This window comes from Setaria italica, chromosome VII, assembly GCF_000263155.2.
Source record: "Setaria italica strain Yugu1 chromosome VII, Setaria_italica_v2.0, whole genome shotgun sequence".
In the NCBI taxonomy this organism is placed as follows: Eukaryota; Viridiplantae; Streptophyta; class Magnoliopsida; order Poales; family Poaceae; genus Setaria; species Setaria italica.
Genome location: NC_028456.1, coordinates 34584305 through 34605744, shown reverse-complemented (window position 1 = coordinate 34605744; position 21440 = coordinate 34584305). Strand labels below are relative to the sequence as shown.

The following is a 21440-nucleotide window of genomic DNA, read 5'->3' as shown; positions in this document are numbered from 1 at the left end:
AAGCTGTACCTGAAATGAGTCCCAGCTCACCTTCTCTAAAATAATTCTGTCGTCCATGCTTCCTTCCTGTCATCCTGTGCCACGTAATCAGGAGAGTGTATGTGTACTGCACATGCCACTGGCAGTCTTGCCTCTTGCAAGTTGAACGTTGTCAGTAATTTGTTGTCTGCATCTTTTCTTTTGGGCGTCCGCAACACAAAACGCATACGGAAACTTTGGCCCAACCCAACAATCTAGTAGTAGGCAAACTCTCCGGCCCAAACCAGACAATGGGCCATGGGCCTTTTTCCCATGATGAGATGGAACCCAAATCGCCTTCCCCACCACCAACGACGACACCTTGTCCTTTTTTTTTTCCAGAACCGAAAAGGCCGCCGCCGGAGAAGGAGCAGACCGGCGAAGCATCTCCTCCTGCTCCCCCCACCCGACGACGACGGCCAACGCCTCCAAGCCTTACTGCAACACCAAGAACCCCCACCGCCCACCCATGCCGTGCTCGCTCCTCTCTCCGAACCCTCACCCGCGGACATGACCGCCGGCGATGGAGGATCCGAGCCCGTCGTCCGCCGCCCCTGAGCCTCCCCTTCCCCCGCCGGAGGAAGGGGACGGATGGGTGTTCCTGCCTCCCAGCGAGGTCGAGGGCGTCGACGATCCCAAGGTCATCCACTGGGAGGACCTGCAGCAGGAGCTCGCGCGCCTCTGGAGCCTCTCCGCCGCGCTCCAGGCCGCCAGGGACCGCAAGGCGCATCTCGCCGCGCGTCTCGAGTCCGCCATAGAGGTAATCGCGAAGTTTGGGATTCAATTCGGATGTCCATCCTTGCTCGATCCCTAGTGGAACGGTCGGATCGGGGGCATTTGTACTTTTCTTTTCAGTCCTCATTGAGAAGGTTGGATTCGTTTCGCTACCTCTGATTGTGCCTCAAATGTGAAAAAAGAGAGAGGGAAGCCACATTCCCAATTATTGTCGGCGCGTGCCCTGAAACTGACTGAATCATTGAACAGCATCCACATAGCATCTTCTCCATGCTTGATTTTGTCATCAATGTATAACAGATTTGTAATTTCATTTTGTTTGTGGACAGGCTAGACAGGGGTTTCTCCAGCAGGATAATGAATTGGCTGAAATGAGGCAGAGACTGCAAGAGCATATCGATCATCTGGCAAATTTGAAGATGCACACAAAGAAAATCTCGGAGGATGCAGAGGATCAAAGGGCACAGCTTTGCATCAGCATCAGAACATTGTCCGTGGGAAGCAAAAATATTGGTGCAGCACGCAGTAATCTGGAGGTAATCAATGTTTACATTTTGTTTCCTTTTTGAGGTTTAAGGTAACAATAATAGAATACTGTCAGCACCAAACCATAACGCTACAGAAATATGCAGTGCAGCTTCCTTGATAAACCTTTTTAGTACAATTAAAAGGCGATTGTGCAAGTATAATCACTAATTTGTTAATGTATCTGTCTGAACTTGTATAATATCCATTCATCCCTTACATGTACTGCTTGTTGTATTTGACACAGCTGTTCTATTCCACCAAACTTAACATAAGTTTTTTATTTTCTGGTTATAGGAGGCTAATAAGTTGCTGTCAGGGGAAAATGGCCGTGGGCGCCTTAAAGATATGGAACAGAAGTTACGGATGAGGCAGCAATATATGATAACACAAGTTGCTCAGATATATCCTGTGAGGCCTTTAGATGAACAATCTCCAGATCACAAGCCTGGATTTACCACCAACATCACCAAAACAAGTATGCCATTTTCTTCATTGCAATTTCATGGGTGCAATTCCCTATGCGCACTTGCTACAGAATCCTACGTCTATATTTTTCACAATTAAAAATTATCATATCACTGGTGTTCTGTGGCAGACCTTTTTTTTTTAAAAAAAATTAGGGAGTGCCAAATGATAGCCAAATTATGGCTATAGTTTTGGGCATATCAGCACATGATTACATTGCTAACAAACAAAGTCATGAAGTGCCCATTATGATCATTGGACTAAACTATAATTTCCTAGTTGCAAGACAGTACAGTTGCTAACAAAGAATGTCATGAAGTGTTCATTATGATCATTCACTAAGCTACGATTTCCTAATTGCAAGACAATACAATTGCTAATACAATTTTCCCAAATTGATGATAATTGTATTTTTGAGAGAACTATCACTGCTAGTTAACCTTGTTTGCTTGAAAATTTTTATAAGAAGTTGGGAGAGGCACACGGAACATGAAACCTTGATATTTTTGTCAGATTCAAGGGATTGAGAACTAGTTCTCTAAAACTACTGCTACTAGTGCATCCGTCATAAGAATCTTTATTCTGAAATGGTGTTTTTGTCAAAACTTAAATGCTAATATCTTTTTCAGGAAATGCTGGATCAGGGTTTCAAAATGGCTCCCAAAACAGACCTTTAGCCATCTTTGGTTTACAGTTATCAAAGCTTTCTGTGAAAAAGACCGGCTACTTCAGTGACAAGACAGAGTTTCAGAAATCATCTACTGTTCTGGGATATGCTGCACATGTATGTATAATCTAGTTTGATTTATTATTACTGAAAGTTGAATTCACCATTCATTTGGTATTTCTACTTTCTTTACTATAGCATTTTGAAATGTTATCTGTTTATAATATAATCATGCTCTAGAACAAAGAGATATTTAATATTAGGTTGTTCTTCAATTGTACCATACTACTATTCACAACAATAGAACTAACTGGTGGTTTGCAATGAATCACAGGTAGTCTCCCTCATTGCATCATATCTCAACATTCCTCTTCGATATCCGTTGCGCTTTGGAGGTTCACAGTCATATGTTCTTGATCATGCACCTGCAGTAGAGCCATCATCTATAACTTCAGTTGTGAGTTCTGTACATCCAAGCACAAGCATGAGGACGATGGAATTCCCTCTGTTTTTTGATGGCCAGGAGACAACAAGATCGGCATATGCAATATTCTTATTAAACAAGGTTGGGTCTCTTTGCTAATTTGGCATATATTTAGTGCAAAGTGAGCACTTAAATGTAATTAACTCTTATTCTTTCATACTTTTCTTCGTCATAGAACTCAGATGAAGCGGAAGTAACTAAGGAAGAATATGCATGTTTTCTCTTGTTGCCTTGTTTGGCAAATCTGGAATACTTTTGCTAAGTCAATAGAAACTAGAAACTTTGAAATGCCTGTTTCTATTTGCTGAGGCCCTGCTTCAACTTGAAGTGGATTGTTTCCTTATCCACGAAGACAATAGATGTGTTTTGATATTTGAGTTGGAGAATGAGTAGAAATAGCTCATATTAGAGTAAAATGATTAAGTAAATTAGACAAATCATTGTGGGAGTACAGATAGTGGCAGTTCAGGAAGTTGTTTGCAGGTTATAAACAAGAGATGGGGCTGTGAGTCACAAATAACCCAAAAGCAAATAACCATGTTTTTAGAACCTGAAATTGTTAGCAACAGGCATCAGTGCACTTTCTCTAGAACAAACCATGGTGCATCGGATCTCTAGGATTCTCTTTGTTCTGATTTGAAAATTTCCATTTGGTTAATTCTGCAACAATTTGATTATGAAAACTACAAGTGTTCTTTTTGTATCGGTTCTTTTTTTTCCTTCATATATATAGATGTTAACCTCAGGCTTGTCTTCCTTGGCAGGATATTGAACAACTTTTGAATTACATCGGCGCTGAAAGTCTTGGCCCGAGACATGTATTATCTAACCTCAAGCAGCTGACAACGATCGTCCAGTCGCAACAATACATTTCTAGTTGATGGATTTGACCCCAAAACTTTTTTGGAGTTCCGAGTGTGGTTAGTGCAGATATGGATTGGTGCTATTTTTACAGGCACGATTCCTTTCTCATGGCACAGAAGACTCCATGTTTCTGCTGATGTGTTCATGTAAACAAGTAAATGAACTTGCTGGTGTAAAATGTAATCACTGCCAAGTGTATAGGGAAGATGTGGATTATAGATGAGATGCTAACTATCAGGTCAAGTTGCTTCTTCCTTCAAGAATTGTGTGTTTCCCCTTAGCGCTGGCATTTTGTTGTTGTTCTTACATACACTATGACCACCTCTATTCACGGACCTGATGTCTTCCTCTGCGGGGCTTCTGTTAACTGCACTTTTTGTTGGAGCCATGGTGAACAAGCGTTTCATGCTTGCACGATTGGAGAAGAAACATAGGAGAATGTTGCTATTGAGGCTAAGTAGAGAAGAAATCTGAAAGTCAAGCCATCCTCATGAGAAAGAGAGTTTCTGATGGGGTCAGCGTGCTGAAGAAAATGCTATATCCTGTGTCAGGCTATTCTGTTCTGTGGAAAAACTTGTACATGTGTTGAGGCCGACGTCATTATAGAAAGAGAAGCTTGTCAATGTAATCTGGGAGAAGGTCGAGCTGCAAGGACTTGAGAGCACCAATACTGAAGCCAAAACACCAGTATCTGGATGTCCAGTTGAACTTATGAGCTCATTCTGGCAGCAGGTCCGACTCTGAATCTGATCTTGCTGAGTTCTCCTGATGGATGCATCAAGACTTACGTTATCATGAGTGAGTTCTGTCCCTATTTCTTTTGATGGGTCGCAGTCGTAAGTCTCATAATGCCTTTCCTCTGCAAAGAAAAAAGACAATAGAAAAAAAAACCATCGTTATCCTTCTCTCGTGCCCAGGAAGCTCAGCCATGGCGACTGACTGCGACTGACTGCGAGCCCAGGAAGCTCAGCCATGGCGGCCGTGCCCCGAGGTGGCCGTTGCTCGCCTTCAGCTGGCCTTCTCCATCCGCGCCCAGAACAACGGAGAAGGACGGCATCAATGAGGGAGGGGGACGAGTCCGTCCGCTCGTTTTCGCCTGCGGGATCGACCCTAAATAGAAGACTTATATGTTTCAACTATTAAACCTATACTGAAAACAAATGAACTTAAATATGTGCTCAGTAGAAACGGCTGGACATTTGCCAAGTAGTAAATCGACAGAAATAACATTATTTTCTGCGTACACTAGATTACAAAAGGCCATGGGCTACTCTAAATGGGACCAAAGTTGACCAAGACACCTTCACCAGTATAGTTTCAAAATCTAGTTTGAACTCTTGCACGTCATATCCATGAGCTTTAGCTCTGAATGCATAGCATTGATGAGCATGATCCGAGCCACCTCTCTGGTCAGCTGTGAAGTAAGCAATCAGTGCAGAACCCCTCACCACCGCAACCACAAACCTGTTTAGCTCACATGGCTCAGCAATAACGCCTTGAAAGAGCTCAATTTTGGGGGGTATTCGACTAACAGAACAACTCAGAGAGAGGTCTAAGCCACTGCCATGATGCATTTGTGATACCCCAACTTGTATCGTGGCCTCCCAATCCGTTGTGTATAATGGCGACGGTCTAGTGAGGTCAATTCGCTGAAGCACGCAGCCCCGTCGATGAGCTGCAAATCGTCTTCCTGCCTCCCTCCTCTCTTGATCTTCATGTCATACCCAATGTGCTCATCTCAATGCCTCTCTTGGGGCCAGTCATTTGTATAAACGAACCGGAATCGCCGCCCTGTTGCCCCACGATGAAAGGATCCCCCCTGGTGCGGTTGAAAATGTAGTTACGCAGTGGGTTCAAGCTATCCCGGACAGCCAAGAATCCATACAGCTGAATTGGGTCATCAATGGCAGCACTAGGATGAGCCAGCTTGAGCGAGAAGATCTGCATCATGGCGCACCCGCGGTGAGCTCTTCAAGCCCACATGTTTGGCCGGCAATCGGTTGGAGTAGACAGCATCATTGGCTCCAGAAGAGCTGAGCAGCAATAGAGACATCACGCATCAGGACATGAAAATAAGGGGGTGTTTGGAAACACCCTGTTAAAGTTTAACACCTGTCACATCGGATGTTTGGATGCTAATTAGGAGTACTAAATATAAACTAATTACAAAACTAATTGCATAGATGGAGTATAATTCGCAAGACGAATCTATTAAGCCTAATTAGTCCATGATTTGACAATGTGGTGCTACAGTAACCATTTGCTAATGATGGATTAATTAGGCTTAATAGATTCGTCTCGCGAATTAGCACAAGGTTCTGCAATTAGTTTTATAATTAGATCATGTTTAGTCCTCCTAATTAACATCCGAACATCCGATGTGACACTGTTAAAGTTTAGCACCTCATATCCAAACAGCCCCTAAATCAAAGTTTTAAACCCAACTTTTTTGAATCAAAAGGAAACAAAATAAAAAGAAAATCCAGGAGGATACAACAAACAGGATAGAACGATAGATAGATACAAACAGGTTTGAACTAGCACATGATGCACCGTCATGGGCACAAAGCGGTAGCCATTTTGAACTTTTGAAAGTGTTTTTCATTAGTGGATAGTTGAATACCTAGCATTTTTCCAAAACTATCAAGATGCTATCAGCGCCATAACATAGAGGAGAACAATTTGATATCAAAAGGTTAAATTTTTGATATCAAAATCATAACGTACTAAGCATGGAGTAGAACAATTTGATAGAAAAAGGTTAAATTCGGTATGGATATCATAATGTACTAAGAATAGAGTTGAACAATTGATGCAAAGTAGTTAAATTTGATAATGTACTAACCATAGAGCTGAACAGTTTAGGTAACTATGTGGGTGATACACATCTAGCAAAGCCTAAACCCAGGGTTAAAAAAAAAGCACGGCACACTATTATTGGCTTAGATAAATGAAACTTAGAAGTTAGAACATGAAGCACCAAGCGAAAGAGTGAATGAAAACCAAAGCGGCATGTGAGATGGAGAATGTATAGGAGAGGAAGAGAGGTACGCAATGCAGAGGATGGGAGGCGGCGTACTCTCTATGGTATCGGCGACATGATAGAATCTGTGCCAAAAGTGGGTGCCCCTGTGTCTCTTCTGCAAAATGTACTGCAGCAAAGCTATCTGGACCGGGCGGCGCACTCCGGCGGCGGCGGAGAGCCGGAGACGAGTAGTGCTCGTTCCTCCCTCAGCTCCAAATTTGAAATTTTCCTGTCCTAGATGGGGAAAAAAATCCCCCACTTCAGCTCAGGTTATTCCCGGTGTGGACAACTGATTCTGGGTTGCTTCTCTTGCAGGAATTTCGATCGAATGGCTGGGTTCAGTTCAGGTTAAGCTGGAGGCGCAATTGAGCCCGATGCAGGCTCATGGTAACCATTCTTGGTGCTACCCAACTGAGCGACCCATGAAACTGCACACCAGATGAATAAAAGATTTATTTTTTCCTCCCATTTTCTTGTCTTTACCACTGTGTGGCTGGCACTGTTTATCATTTAGATTAGGAGTAGCAGAGCAGGGCAAGCATGGATTGATTCACTGCTGCACGTCCCACCATTACCCTACCCCACAAGAAAAAGAAGGTGAGACGACTAAACAATGTCACGTTTCATGACAAGCTTTGTGCGAATTGTGATCCAGCAGCCATGATTCATCCGGAGAACAGCAACTTCATTCCGTCCGTCCGTCCGTCCGTCCTTTGCATACATCTCATCATTGTTCAAGTGAAAAAGGGAGAAAAGAAACCCAAAGCAGTGCCTCGTGGCAGTTGTGTTTTTTGGGTGAAATTGCACAGAGGATGGAGTAAATTAATTTCTAATGATATTCCTTTCTTCTCTTTACCACCGTGTGGCATTGTTTTATCATCGTTGATCTAGGGCCAGCAGAGCAGAGCAGGCACTGTCCAGCATTCATTGCTGCACGCTGCACCATTACCCTGCCCCACAAGGAAAAAAAGGTGAGCACATGCTGCAGGATCATCGTACCATCTGGGCAATTGTTAGCCAAAAAAAAGAAAGAAAGAAAGGTTGTCCACTGTATATGTAAATTTAGTTGCAGAAATTAACATGTTTTCTTTTTTTTGCAGACAGCAAAAAAATTGATGGTGTGAGCTCAAAATCAAACTGCAAGCTTCTAGCCCATCTCGGTCACACACTCACACCTGAAAGAATGCCGCAGCTTATTGACTCTGCGTTCTTGCTGAAGGTCAGAGGTCTGGCTTGATGCCATTTAAGCAGTACTGCACAATAATGCCGAAACCTTCTCGCTTTTAGCTTGGGAGCTGTAAGGTATGGTCCTCGCTCTTTTAACTACCAGTACAGTCTGCAGAGCTGCACGAGCAGCCAGGTCAGGCTGGATGGATGGCCCTACATTTCTCCAAGAGGAGACTGTTTCGTTTGGAAGAAATGAGGTGAGGTGAGCACGACAGCTAAGGATCAAGGGTTGATGCTAGCCTACTATGATGGCCTTCCCTTTTCCCCACTGCAGGGTCGCATGACAAACATTGCCTTCAGGTCATGGACTCATGGTCGCCTTTCCGTGGCGGCCAAAGCTTTCTTGCCGGTGCTTAAGGTGGCGGCCGGTGCTCCTCCGTTCTCCAGGGCAAGGAATCCCAGAACAAAAGGGACTGCAGCTTCGTGCCTTCCCTCCCTCTGCTTGCTTTATTCCTCCCTCCCTCTCTCCCAGTCCCAGGCTCCCAGCACCTTTCCCTGTCACTCAATCCCTCCCCTGCTTGGCTGCTTTCCCCATCCACCAACCCCGGCCGTCACCTGTTACTGCATTGGTGCGAGGCAACTCTGTGAGGGATTCTTGGCCCTCGCCGCCGCCCGTCGTCTCGTCTAGGAAGGTGAGGTGAGTTTCCACTTCTTGTGCGATGAATTTTGTTTCTTGCGCCATACACGCTGCTCTTTTTTCATAGAGTTATTTCCACTTCTTGTGCGATGAATTTTGTTTCTTGCGCCATACACGCTGCTCTTTTTTTCATAGAGTTAGCTTGATCTGCAAATTTCCTCAACTTTCACTTCTTTTTAACCGTAATTTTTAGTGTTATGAGCATCTTGTTGATGGTTCCTTTCCTCGTTCACGCACAACGTTAGACCCTGGAGATCAAGTATTTCACAACCTAGTTTTGATGTTATTAGACTGCAGACCTGAAAGATGAAATGTTCTCCGGCTAGAAAGATCAGAAAGCTGTCACTTCTCCTGTTTCTCTTGATCTGTAACTCCAATGATGCTGATTTGACCACCTCATATCATGTGGTTGATTTTCCTTCACGAGTTTAGATGCTTAAAGGACTAAATCTGTTTTTTCCAACTGTTACCATACTAATCTGCTTCTTTCTTTCTATTTCCAGCCTATATTTGTATCTCAGGGCTGAATTCATGGAGACAAAAATGCCATTTGATAGTAACAATCTTATTTTCCACATCAAGAGAATAGTGTATCCTTCTATCAGACTTGGCTACCAATCTGCTTGTGACTACCCTGTAGTACTCGGCATTGGAGTTCTGTTGCTGTTCCTGCACAAACTTTGCCCTTCTCTGTTTACTTTCCTTTTGTCTTCATCTCCGGTATTCCTGTTAACTGCACTTCTTCTTGGAGCACTATTGAGTTATGGGGAACCAAGTGCTCCAGTGATTGAAGAGGAAACATTGGAGAACCAGAAAAAATCGTCCCCTGAATCCAAAGTCTCCGTAACTGAACGTTCAGCTGAGGAGGTTCAGAATGTTGCTGTCACCCGCGCGGCAAAGATTTTTGAAACTCCAGTTTTCTGCATCGAGGAAAGAACTTCTGACATCCTTGTGCATGATAGTCACCGTGATGAGGAGAATGTGATATATATGTCTGCCGATACTGTTCTTTCTGCAGAAACTTCTGTACTTAGCAAGAACGAAGTTATTGTGGAAAGAGAAGAGTATGTCAAGGAATTCTGCGAGGAGGTGGAGCTGAAACAATTTGAGAGCACCACTACTGAAAGGTGTCACTATGAAGTGAACAATCAGTATCAGTTTGGTGAACTCATGAGCGCATGTTGGGAACCTGTTATGAGGCAGGAACCTTGTTCGGATTCTGAATCTGATCTTAGCGATAGTTCTTCTGATGCATCAATAACCGACATTATTCCAATGCTCGATGAGTTAAACCTTCCTGTAAACTTGGGGACTGATCACCCTTCCTCAACCTTTAGAGACAACCTGAATTCCTCATCAGATGATGATGAAGATGACTCAAAGGAGGATGGTGACCTTAGCTCAGACGAAGATAGAACAGAAGAGGAGAAAGCTGATGGAAATTTCTGGAAGGACTTTATGGATCCAAGCTCTTCAGATACGGAAAAGAATGGGAACTTGGAGAGTTTGATGGATCGGCGAAAAGCAAAGAATATTCTGAAGTTTGAACTTGACAGGAGGTTAATGGACATGCAAGCTGCTGATGCAATTCAGAAAATGGAGGAGGCATCGCGCTTCCGTGTTCAGGTTCCCTCCATTTCTACACCAAGGCGTAACCCGTTTGATCCTTCAAGTGGTTCAGAGGAAATAGCCGAGTTACCGAAAATTCCTGATTCAGCACCATCTGTTTTACTTCCCTGGAGAAAACCATTTGATATTTCATTTGACCAAATTGTGGACCATGGCAATCGTTTACAGGAAACATGGACTCCTCGCTCGCGCTTTCCATCAACACAGCGTAGGAAACATGAGAACTTGTATTTAAAGCAGTCTACCTATCTTCGACATCACAATGGCACAAAGCCGGAGAAGCCTGAAGTCAGTGAAAAAGATGCCAGTGATAATCACTCATACAACAATTCTGAGCAAGCATGGAACAATGGCAAGTTATTTGGCTCACTGGAACCACATGTTGGTGATGAGATTAAAATACTAAGTGCAGCTATTTCAGACGTGTGCGTGTTAGAAGTAAATGAAGGAACTAAAAGTACTGATCCCGTCATTGGCACAGATTCATTTTATATCCAAAAATCTATATCCAGCACATCAAAAGCTAATGATTTAGTTTCTGCAGGTAACATGGCTCATTTTCAGATTATTACAAATTTTATTCAAATTATGTATTTGCAATATTTACTCAACTAGGGTTAACATTGTGCAGGTTGTGAGCAATTGCTTTTGTGTTCTCTATCAGAAGAATATAATACTGAGAAACATATCGTTGAAGCAGACTCCATCAGTGAAGTTAACTCATTATTTAAGTGCCGCATGGAGGAAGTACTAGTGCAGTCCATTTCAGAGTCCGGTATTGATCAACCATTGACAGGTAAACTTGAACATGAATTGAATGGTACTCTATGCACAGAATCTGCAATGCCAGCAATTGAAGCAAGATCAGTAGAAGAATTGAATTCACAATTTGTTCAGCTCAGCGGAGAAGCATTAGAATGTGCTACTTCTGATTCCAGTTGTGATGATGAACATATCCAAGATAGATCAAGTGAAGCATTGCCTGTGGAAAATGGGCATACTTCAGAATTGCCAAAGAAAGATTGCCATTCATATCCGACTCCTGATAATCCAGTGGCTGTGAATGTCAAATGTAAATCGAAGGAGCTGTTAACTGAAGATACTGAGCTTCCTGTTCTAGAAGCATGCTCAGTTGAAGAGATGAACTCACTGTTCAGGCAACTGGAAGATGAAGCGCCGGCTCAGATGCCTCATAGCTCAGATCTCATGGTTGGTGAACATAATGGAGATATTGATTCTGGTGTGCTAGTTCCTGATGCGAATTCTAGTGAAGGTATCGGTTCTGCTTTTGTGCACTTAAGCAACGATGATGAAAAGATAAAGATTCCTGGAGATGGTGAAGTAATCCTGGGTTCTGTGGAGCTAAACTCAGGACTGCATGTCATGGAGACCAATGCTCTGAATGGCGACGACACATCCGGATTCGATAGTACTTAAGCGATTGAGATCAAAGAATCACTTGAAAGGGCTTAAGCTTCTATTACTGAAGGGCAGATCACAGGGTGCAGCAACATCATCTCCTGGGAAATATCTTTTGGCCTTTGGAGAACAATTAATCAACATGTCCATGTTCATAGCACTCCCTCTTTTGCTTACTCTGTTCATACTGCTTTGTTTTTCTTTTCTTTTTTTTGACAAAATATGGTGATATTAGGAGTTGCAGTTTTCTAGTAGCATGGATCAAAAGTTTTATCCGCGGATTGCGAGATTTTGTAATGGGAAGCTATTTGTTTGTTTCATATATTTTCCGTGCGGATTAATAATCATGTAAATCCAAGAGTTACTATTTTTATAAGGAAAAACCAAGAGATACTATTACCACATCATGAAATCCTGTCCATCCCATGGAGCGTCAACGGTCTGGATCATGTCATAGTTGAATTATCTTCCTGATTTCAATCTCCACACGCTTCACGTTTTGGGGGCTTTGGGTCTGTCGGCCTGTTGGGCTACCGGCTATCTATTGGGCCAGGCCAACTGCAGCCCGACTGCCCAAGCTGTTGTCTTCTTCACTTGCCGTCTCGGGCTCTCGGCTGACGGGCGCTTCCTCGCCGCCGACGCCCAGTCGCGGAGACGCCGCCGGCAGCTGCCCCACCCTGCTGTACAGCAGGGGGCGCTCCGCCTCTGTCTCGGCAGAGCCTCTCCTTGTTACGCCCCTGCCTCGTGCACTTCTTCTTTTGTTGGTGAGTTATCCTCTGGATCGATCCCTCTATTCTTCGTTCTTACTTATGTATATATGTAGTTGGATGCCTGTTTTGGATGCCTGCCTTCCTTGCTGTAGTTGCACATGTTTCGCCATTTCATTCTTATTGAGTGATTGTCATACGCCTCTACCTTTGTTTTACTTTGCCTATTTGTTGATGGGTCACTATTCTGGAAATCCAAAGAGGGTGATCTGTCAGAAAACTTCCAACTTCTCTGTTTTTCAACTAAACTAGTTATCTGATGTGCATCATTAATGAATTTGTATGCCTTAGCAAGTGGAGTAATCTTAACTAAACTAGTCCAGAGTTGATCCACAATTACACTATTTCTCTATGAAAATAGCTATTCAATTTTTATATTTCTTCTAACTTTCTTGGACACTCATATATTAGCTTTCTTCTAGATCAATTACAAGGTAGACCCTAATGAGAATCATGTTCAGGATGCGAAACTTTTAACAAGCATCTGTCTGAACATAGTTCCAAATTTGAACCTGCTGCATTTATTTTAACGAGCTATGCGCATACTTTATTTCTTTCCCTTTATTTTTAATGTATCATTGGAGGTTTTTATGGAAGTGAAAAAGGAATCCTCATGTGAGTTCTCTGTCAGTAATGAAAAGTGTGGATTTTTATTGCAGATGTTGGGCCTAAATCCAACATTTCATCTCATGGATCTGGAGAACATTATTGATCTCCCGCACTATCATCTCAAGACAGTTTGCATAAGTGGTTTTTGCGGTAATGATGGCCAGGTCAAGCTAGAAAAATACATCCTTAAAAATGCATTAATCTTGGAGCATTTGATTCTAAAACTAGGTGGGGAATATAAGGGATCTAGCTCACCTGTGCATGAACTCTATGGGCGCAAGGAAGCCAAGGAAAAACTTGCTCCACTAGCTAGGGATGGTGTACTCACAATTTTGTAGCTACGTTTTTGTCCGACAATACGGTATTAATAGTTTATTATGGCTTCAACAAAGGTTTTGTTAGCATTCACTGTATCTGATATGGCATGAAGGTTATCAGTGATGCAGATGATCACTAACCTTTGATTATCGAATCGAGCTGTCTGTCTATAGAATTTCCATGTTGTGGCTGCTGGTGGTTTTATCATCTCTCGTTTAATTTGCATTGGTCAGCATATATAAAATTCGGTCGAGATATGCATGCATCCAGATACATGCTTTTGTGCTGCTTGTGAAGTTTGCGACCATTTCTCGTGCGGTACAAAACTTGGTTCTCCTTCTGTTCGTGCAGGTACACAGACTTTGAGTATGTAACAAACATAAGAAGATGATGTCAGTGCAGACTAACCCTTTGATTTCCTATTGATTATTGAGCTTGTAGCCTATAGAGTTTCCGTGTTGCGGCTGGCTGCTCCTGCTGGGGTTTTTCATCTCGTTTGGTCAATTGGCCTACCGCCTACGTGACCGGCAGCTAGCTTCACTCGGTGGAGACATGCAGCTAGCGATCGACCACCAGCACACATGCAGAGATCTTGTTTCTGTCACTGCACGTGCCCTTCTTGTGCCAGCGACCATTTCGTGTGGGTGGTGCAAACTTAGCTAGGATGCATGCATGACATGCAATCTTTGGTTAGTGCGTGGAATTTTCTAAAACCTGAAGCTGAGATAGCAAATGAGATAACCTTTCAAATAGCATATTGCCTTGAACTGGCTCGATCAAGGAGAAAACTCCCGTTACTTGGAACCATGGGTGGGGTGCGAATGAAAAATATAATACAGATGCCTGTAAGCCTGCTGGAAATTGAAAATATCATATTGCCTTGAAGTGGCTCCAAGGAGAAGGAAGCTGCTTCCAAATGGACTCAGGGGGCGTTTGGATGTCAGGGGCTAAACTTTAGCCCTGTCACATCACACATTCGGATGCTAATTAGAAGGACTAAATATGAGCTAATTACAAAACTAATAGCAGAACCCCTAGGCTAAATCACGAGACGAATCTATTAAGCCTAATTAATCCATCATTAGCGAATGGTTACTGTAGCACCACATTGTCAAATCATGGACTAATTAGGCTTAATAGATTCGTCTCGCGATTTAGCCTAGGGGTTGTGCAATTAATTTTGTAATTAAACTATGTTTAATGCTCCTAATTAGTGTCCAAACATCCGATGTGACAGGGGCTAAAATTTAGCCCCTCCCTGCCAAACACCCCCTCAAACATTCTCAAACATAGAGACGTGAAAGGCAAGTGCTGGATAACACCTACCACTGGCTGTGGCTGGCACAGCAAAATTGCACCAACCACTTCTGAAATAGTACCCCGATCGTCTTTGTTTGAATAGCACCCTAATCAAACAGTTTTGCATGATGTGTCGGCTGAAGAGAAGGTATATATAGTACAGAGGTACGTCTTTGTTCTAAAAAAAAGTAGTGTATAGTATATCATACCAGTAAACTGATATAGCAGTAATATCTTCAAGGCTACAGGGTCAGTGCCTGCCATCTGGTGTGAATACAGATTACAGAAGATGCCTCCCAAATTGAAGGGGAAAGCTGCACGCGCGCGACGGCGACCAAAAAGGCCACTATCACGTACTAGTATATACTATCAGATGTATATGTTAGACCATGTATGACCTTAAATCTCAACTGGGGTAGAATAAAATACTGGTAATTAATTTATTTTGAAAAATGGAATGTTATAGCATAGCAAACTGTGGTGTGAAATACTAGTACATTGAGAAACCTGCACGCATGCATATGCCCTCATAAAAAAAAACTCTAGCACGCATTACAAAACAAAAGGGATGAAAACGGGCATTACGAAGACAAGAGGAGAGGGTGCGTAATGCTAGTTTTAGTGCACAGTTACCAAGACTAAAAATTTTGGTAACTATGCTAGTTGAGTGTCATGAGGATGTAATGATCTTGTCAAGTCAGCAATTTTGCTGATGTGGTAACGAATTTAATGCTCATGAAATTCTTGTGAAACTCGCCTTGAGACTGGCTTGAAGCAGAGCATGCATGTTTCACAGTCACAAACTAAGCTCTAGCAGAGTTCTTTTTACACAAAGAAAATGGAAAAGGAGGAAGGACAGTGTGGAACCTTGTGTTCTCTGACTCTGCCTTCCTTCATCCTCGAGCTCCAAACTTCATTATCACGCATGATCAGATCACAACAACCCCTTGCATAAAAAACTATATAATAGAAAATAATACCATAGCACCTGGTCTCAAGAGAAGGAGTGTATATTTTATAGCAGCGAAGTATGAAGAACGTGAGATGACCGTTTCCCTCGTGTCCCTTTCCTTCCTCTCGTTTCTATTTCTTCGTCGCCTTCATCTCACGCGCTAGCAGCTCTCTCTTTTCCACTCGTCGGTCGCCACCAACGAACGCGGCTTCGTCGCCCTCGCGCATACATTACATAAACGACGCTGCCAACGTTCACTCCACGCTCCCGTGCTCTGTTCTCCATTTCCATTTCGTCGCCTTGCCCGCCTCTGCTCGGCTCAGTCAGCGAGAGCAGAGAGCTCAGCTCGCAACAACTCCCCTCCCTCCATGGCCGACCGCGTCCACCCCATGCCGGCGCCACCGTCTCGACGACCCGACCAACCAGACGCCGATGCCGGCGCAGCGGCGGCGGCCACGGAGACCACGCCGCTGCAGCTGCACCCGTCCTTCCAGCAGCGCCCGCTCTCGCCGCCCCCCGGCACGTACATCATCCAGGTGCCCAAGGACCAGGTCCTCCACGTTCCGCCCCCGGACCGCGCGCGCCGCTACAAGAAGCTCGCCGCGCGCCCGGCGCGGCGCCGCCTCCTCCGCCGCGCCTGCTGCTGCTCCTGCGCCGCCGTCCTCCTCCTGCTCCTCCTCGCCGCCGCCTTCACCGGCGCCGTCTACCTCATCTTCCGCCCCCGCGCGCCCACCTTCTCCGTCGCCTCCCTCTCCATCCGCGGCCTCGACAACCTCACCGCCCTCTCGTCCTCCTCAACCCTCTCCCCCGAGCTCGACGCCGCCGTGCGCGCGGACAACGGCCGGAACAGGAAGGTCGGCATCGACTACCGCGGCGGCGGGAGCGTCACGGTCTCCTACTCCGGCGTGCAGCTCGCCACGGGGCGGTGGCCGGCGTTCCGGCAGCCGCCGCGGAACGTGACGGTGTTCGCGGCGGCGATGAGGGGCCAGGGCGTGCGGCTCACGCAGGAGCAGGCGAGGCAGCTCGCCGCGGAGGAGGCGGCGGGGGCCGTGCCGCTGGCGGTGGAGGCGAGGGTGCCCGTGCGGCTGCGCTTCGGGAAGGTGCTGCGGACGTGGACGGTGGACGTGAAGGCGCGGTGTGACGTGGCCGTGGACAGGCTGGCCGGGAACGCGGCGGCGGTGAACAGGGGGTGCAGGGTCAGGGTCAAGCCGCTCTGGTGGTGGTGGTGATCGCCGCCGCCGGCGGCGGCGATCGTGCATGTCCACAGGCATGGAGCATGGTTAATGCCGCCTAAACGGCTACTGGTAATTACTAGGAGCGACAGTGCATTGAACACCAGATTACTAGCAGGTTACCAGTGGAGTAAATTTTTTCTTAATTTCTGGAGAATTTTTTTGGTGTGTATGATATTTGGAGTTTATGTGAAGTTGTGAACTCTGAAGGAAGGCTGTCGGGCAGACATTACAGACATGAGGACTTTGTAGAGAGGGATGTTGGCGACGTAGCCCGGCGTGGTGGTATGGCTCCTCCTCTCCTGCAGCCCACGGCCTCTCCCGCCCCGCCAGCTGCCTTCGACTAGGCGAGTCCTACGCTAATTGCTACGAGTAGTTTTCCTAATCCTTGACTAGCTACTGTCTTCCCACGTAGACTACGTCGTCCTGCACCGTAACCTCTATGTTAGACACGTCTCGGTATCCAGCCCTGTATCTAGGACTGTCCAAACCTTCTGGTGGGCCCATAGATGTATGTACGACACCAACGATGCTAGAAAGGCATGCGACAAGCTCTACAAGGCCAAGCTTGCGCCGAAAGAGTTCTCAGTTGTCCGTGAGCTGTTCCGTCAGCTAGAACCACGGCTAGGTTGAGGGATCGCAGGGCGATCTCGGCGGTGGCATGATATGTAAGGCCGCTCCTTCACCAGGTGGTTGTTTAAGTTCCAATGGATAGCTGCTCTATCCTATCTCGGAACATGCGTGGCCTGAATTTAAGGGTCAGACGCGACACGGTGCACACCCTAGTAGATGAAACTAGGACGGGACTTGTGGGTTTGCAGCAAATGAAGTTAGCCTCTTGGTTGGTGTGTTGATTGTTGCAAGACACGGTGAGGCCGTCCTATCCAATGTACACCTTGGTTGCTTCTCTGTAACAGTACATGTTGATGAGGGCACGTACCAGGGCAATACGGCACCTTGGTGGCTTACATTTGTCTACGGGCCGCAAGAAGACAACGAGAAGATGCTATTCTTGGAAGAGCTGGAGGCAATCAGGGATGCCTGCCCAGGAGGTTGGTTGATCATTGGTGAGTTCAATTTGATCCTGAACGAAAGCGACAAGAATAACGCAAGGATCAATCAAAGGAACCTGAGAAATTTCCGCCACACAGTGGCCGTGCTGGAGCTCCTCGACCTCTACCTACACGGTCGATCTTACACCTGGAGCAACGAGCGCGTAAAGCTCGATTGTGTCAATGGACTAGGAGGAGCAATTCTCCAATTGCTTCCTGCAAGCACTTTCATCTGATGCTTCAGACCACTGCCCGTTGCTCCTATGTACTAACATTGCATATCATCCTAAGCCTCGTTTCCACTTCGAGTGCTTCTGGCTGAAACTGGAAGGATATGACGATGCGGTTACTCGAGGGTGGCAATGCTCCGCGAGCATCACGAACCTGTAAAAACACCTTGACCAACTTTATAGGAATCTCATCCATGAGTTGCAAAGCTGGTCTTGGCATTCAGTGAACTTTGAGGCTCTTGGCATACACCCGGTGGATCTACACCATCTTGATTTGGCATTCACCACTGAGGAGGTATAGGCCGCCATCATAGAGATGCCAGTTGACAAGGTACCCGGCCCTAACGGGTTTACTGGCGCCTTCTATCAGTCCGCGTGGTCAGTCATCAAGGATGACTTCATGGCCACGGTAAACGCCTTCGCTGAAGAAAAGGGTCAGCATCTTGAGCCCCTAAACAATGCGCTGGTTGCGCTCCTGCCAAAGAAATCTGATGCTGAGGAACTGAGCGACTACAGGCCAATCACCTTGGTTCACAGTTTTGGAAAGATCGTATCCAAGCTGTTGTCAACCAGACTCGCGCCGCACCTTGATCAGCTCATCGCCAAGAACCAGAACGCGTTCATCAAGAAGCGGTTCATACATGACAACTTCAAATATGTGCAGCCTGCCACAGTTCTCATCAGAAACAAGAAGATCCCCAAGGTTCTCCTTAAATTGGGCATCTCCAAAGCACTTGATACTCTCTCATGGCCTTTTCTACTTGAACTATTGGAAGCACTAGGATTCAGCCGAAGATAGTGCAAGTGGATTTCAATTTTGTTCTCCTCCTCCTTATCTAGAGTTATGCTCAACGGCCAGCCAGGGAGAACAATACATCACATGCGCGGAGTCAGGCAGGGTGACTCTCTGTCCCCAATGTTATTCATCTTGGCAATGAACGTGCTCAACAGGCTCTTCATGGAAGCAGCTAGCGGCACAGTCCTGCAGCCTTTGGAGTTGCCGACGATCAAATTCCAATGCAGTTTCTACGCTGACGACGTCATCCTGTTTGCTGCCCATTAGCACAGGAAGCAGGAGCAATCAAACGCATCCTTGACATCTTCGGGGCAGCCTCCGGTCTTCACACCAATATGTCCAAGTGTTCTATCACTCTAGTCTACGGAGCAGAGGATGAGCTTACTGCATTCAAGGAGATCATGGGTTGCCCGATGACGGATTTTCCAGTCAGATACCTTGGACTCCCACTAAGTGTCAAAAAGGTACCAAAACCGCACCTACAATCCCTGATCAATTTGGTAGCCGCAAAGCTGCCGCAATGGCAAGGCCCGCTGATGGCACGAAGTAGGTGCCTGATTTGGATCAACTCAGTGCTCATGTCGGCGCCTATCTATGCAATGATGGAATAAAATTTACCATCATGGGTGCGCAAAGAAATAGACGCAATCTGCAGGCGATTCCTTTGGGCCGGGCGGGACAGTGACGTTCGCGGCAAGTGTATGGTAGCTTGGCCGACAGTTTGCAGGCCAAAGGAACTGGGCGGTCTTGGAGTAACCGATTTGAAGCTCTCAGGCTACGCTCTGCAGGTTAGATGGTTGTGGCTCCAATGCAAAGATCAAGAACGGGCATGGGCAGAGTTGCCACTACACGTTGATCCAACAGTAAGACAGTTCTTTAACTCCTCCATTGTAATCCAAATCGGTGATGGAAATAGAGCACTGTTCTGGACGGATAACTGGCTGGACAGACAATCGATCACCGCAAGAGCTCCAATCCTATGTACTGCAGTGGCCAAGAGGGTCCAACAAAGACAGACAGTTAGCCAAGCTCTGCATAATAACTGCTGGATCAAAGAAATTAGAGGTGGTCTTTCAGTTCAAGCAATCGTCGAATACCTGCATCTTTGGAACCGTCTGGAGTTGACCTCACTCCAGGACGGGGTGGAATATCTGCATCTTTGGAACCGTCTGGAGTTGACCTCACTCCAGGACGGGGTGGAAGACAAGGTGATCTGGAAATGGACATCCACGGGCGAGTATACGGCAAAGTCTGCATATAGGATGCTGCACCAAGGTTCTGTCACTCTGCATGGACATGATCTGATTTGGAAAACCTTGGCTCCATTAAGGGTCAAGTTCTTCCTTTGGTTGGCTTTCAAACAAAGGCATTGGACTGTGGATCGTCGTCATCGTCACGGTCTAGATGCCGTTGCAACATGCTCGCTCTGTGAACAGGAACCGGAATCCAATGATCATCTGTTCATACTATGTTCATTCACCAAGGAAGTCTGTCTCACACGCTATTGGTGGACAATGGCCCTCCCTACAAGGAAGCACTATCTTACAGGACTGGTGGATTCAGGCTAGAAGGTTGTGGACCAGGCAAAAGAGAAAAGGTTTAGACACCTTAATCGCATTGGTCACTTGGGAAATATGGAAAGAAAGGAATGCACGTGTGTTCAGAGGTGATCACTTGCAGATGGACCATCTGCTCCAGAAGATCAAGGCAACAGGAGAACTCTGGATCAGGGGAGGAGCGGTGAACCTAGGTAGTCTTGTTCGTGAGTAATCAGCCTGCATTCTCTTATGCCTAGCATATCATCTTAAGTTGTTATTTCAGTTTTGTAATAGTCTGTCTTAGTTGGCGCTCCTTGCGTAGCGCGTTGTTGTAATTCTAAACTCTTTCTATCTTATTACAAAGATGCGCAACTCTCTTACGTATTCGATAAAAAAAAGAAGGCTGTCGGTAATTCGTATACAGGATGCTCGGTCGGTTGCATCAGATGGTAAAATCAATATTGCAGATAAATTTATGTTACTGTACAGAAGAAAAAAAGAAAGGATTATTGCATCCTTGTATTTTTGTCATGACCAATGAGGGTTGCTGCGAATGTGATAGTGGTGAAATTTTGAGCTGGGTCGCCGTGACCGTGCAGCCAAGTCAGTCATCTCGTAGTGTAGTGCCTGTCTCTTGCTTTCGTTTGCCACCAACTTATTATTACCGACTCGTCATCTTCTCTTGCGTTTTCAGAAGAATAATCGACCTTTTACAACAAGCCTATTTGATCTTGTTTCAAGAAAGAGAAGAAATTATGTATATTGATGATGCTAATTTTCATTTATTCCAAAGCATCACATATCCAGATGTGCAAGTAATAGTTTATATGCTGTTGAAAAGCATAGTGGTGGAGCGGCTGTTTGTCGTCCCTGCTTCCATGCAGCATGATGGCGTGGCGTCTGTGTCGCATTACAAGGTAATTTAGCATCATCTGCTAGGGTCTTTTCT

General features: G+C 45.5%; 3 protein-coding genes and 1 pseudogene across 4 annotated transcripts; 3 read left to right on the top strand and 1 right to left on the bottom strand.

Moving 5' to 3' along the window:
* The first annotated feature begins 339 nt into the window (after positions 1-339).
* On the top strand, positions 340-4942 carry LOC101764132. The gene is made up of 7 exons (XM_004977391.2): positions 340-778; positions 1083-1289; positions 1576-1756; positions 2376-2530; positions 2748-2978; positions 3662-4559; positions 4679-4942. Exons 1-6 carry the CDS (start codon positions 542-544, stop codon positions 3776-3778), a joined length of 1128 nt encoding a protein of 375 aa, XP_004977448.1. The 5' UTR covers positions 340-541; the 3' UTR covers positions 3779-4559; positions 4679-4942.
* Positions 4943-5011: 69 nt separating this feature from the next.
* On the bottom strand, positions 5012-8029 carry LOC101763609 (annotated as a pseudogene).
* Positions 8030-8252: 223 nt separating this feature from the next.
* On the top strand, positions 8253-12100 carry LOC101763463. Of its 2 annotated transcripts, none has more exons than XM_004977389.3 (3): positions 8253-8650; positions 9154-10823; positions 10911-12100. In XM_004977389.3, the coding sequence occupies exons 1-3, from the start codon at positions 8325-8327 to the stop codon at positions 11714-11716; spliced, it is 2802 nt and encodes a 933-aa protein (XP_004977446.1). In that variant the 5' UTR covers positions 8253-8324; the 3' UTR covers positions 11717-12100. The 2 variants fall into 2 exon arrangements, with proteins under 2 accessions (XP_004977446.1, XP_004977447.1); XM_004977390.3 differs by having other exon boundaries at positions 8507-8645.
* Positions 12101-15921: 3821 nt separating this feature from the next.
* LOC101763058 (NDR1/HIN1-like protein 13) lies at positions 15922-17113 on the top strand. Its single transcript, XM_004977388.2, has one exon. The coding sequence runs from the start codon at positions 16012-16014 to the stop codon at positions 16870-16872; it is 861 nt and encodes a 286-aa protein (XP_004977445.1). The 5' UTR covers positions 15922-16011; the 3' UTR covers positions 16873-17113.
* The last annotated feature ends 4327 nt before the right edge of the window (positions 17114-21440 follow it).

What these genes read in the sequence shown, in the direction of transcription:
- LOC101763463 (XM_004977389.3), top strand. Translation starts at nt 8,325, where the DNA reads ATGGTCGCCTTTCCGTGGCGGCCAAAGCTTTCTTGCCGGTGCTTAAGG. An exon ending in GTCTCGTCTAGGAAGGTGAG is followed by an intron (nt 8,651 to 9,153) that starts GTGAGTTTCCAC and finishes TTCTATTTCCAG; the next exon opens with CCTATATTTGTATCTCAGGG. An exon ending in TAATGATTTAGTTTCTGCAG is followed by an intron (nt 10,824 to 10,910) that starts GTAACATGGCTC and finishes AACATTGTGCAG; the next exon opens with GTTGTGAGCAATTGCTTTTG.
- LOC101764132 (XM_004977391.2), top strand. Translation starts at nt 542, where the DNA reads ATGGAGGATCCGAGCCCGTCGTCCGCCGCCCCTGAGCCTCCCCTTCCC. An exon ending in GTCTCGAGTCCGCCATAGAG is followed by an intron (nt 779 to 1,082) that starts GTAATCGCGAAG and finishes GTTTGTGGACAG; the next exon opens with GCTAGACAGGGGTTTCTCCA. An exon ending in CAATATTCTTATTAAACAAG is followed by an intron (nt 2,979 to 3,661) that starts GTTGGGTCTCTT and finishes CTTCCTTGGCAG; the next exon opens with GATATTGAACAACTTTTGAA.
- LOC101763058 (XM_004977388.2), top strand. Translation starts at nt 16,012, where the DNA reads ATGGCCGACCGCGTCCACCCCATGCCGGCGCCACCGTCTCGACGACCC.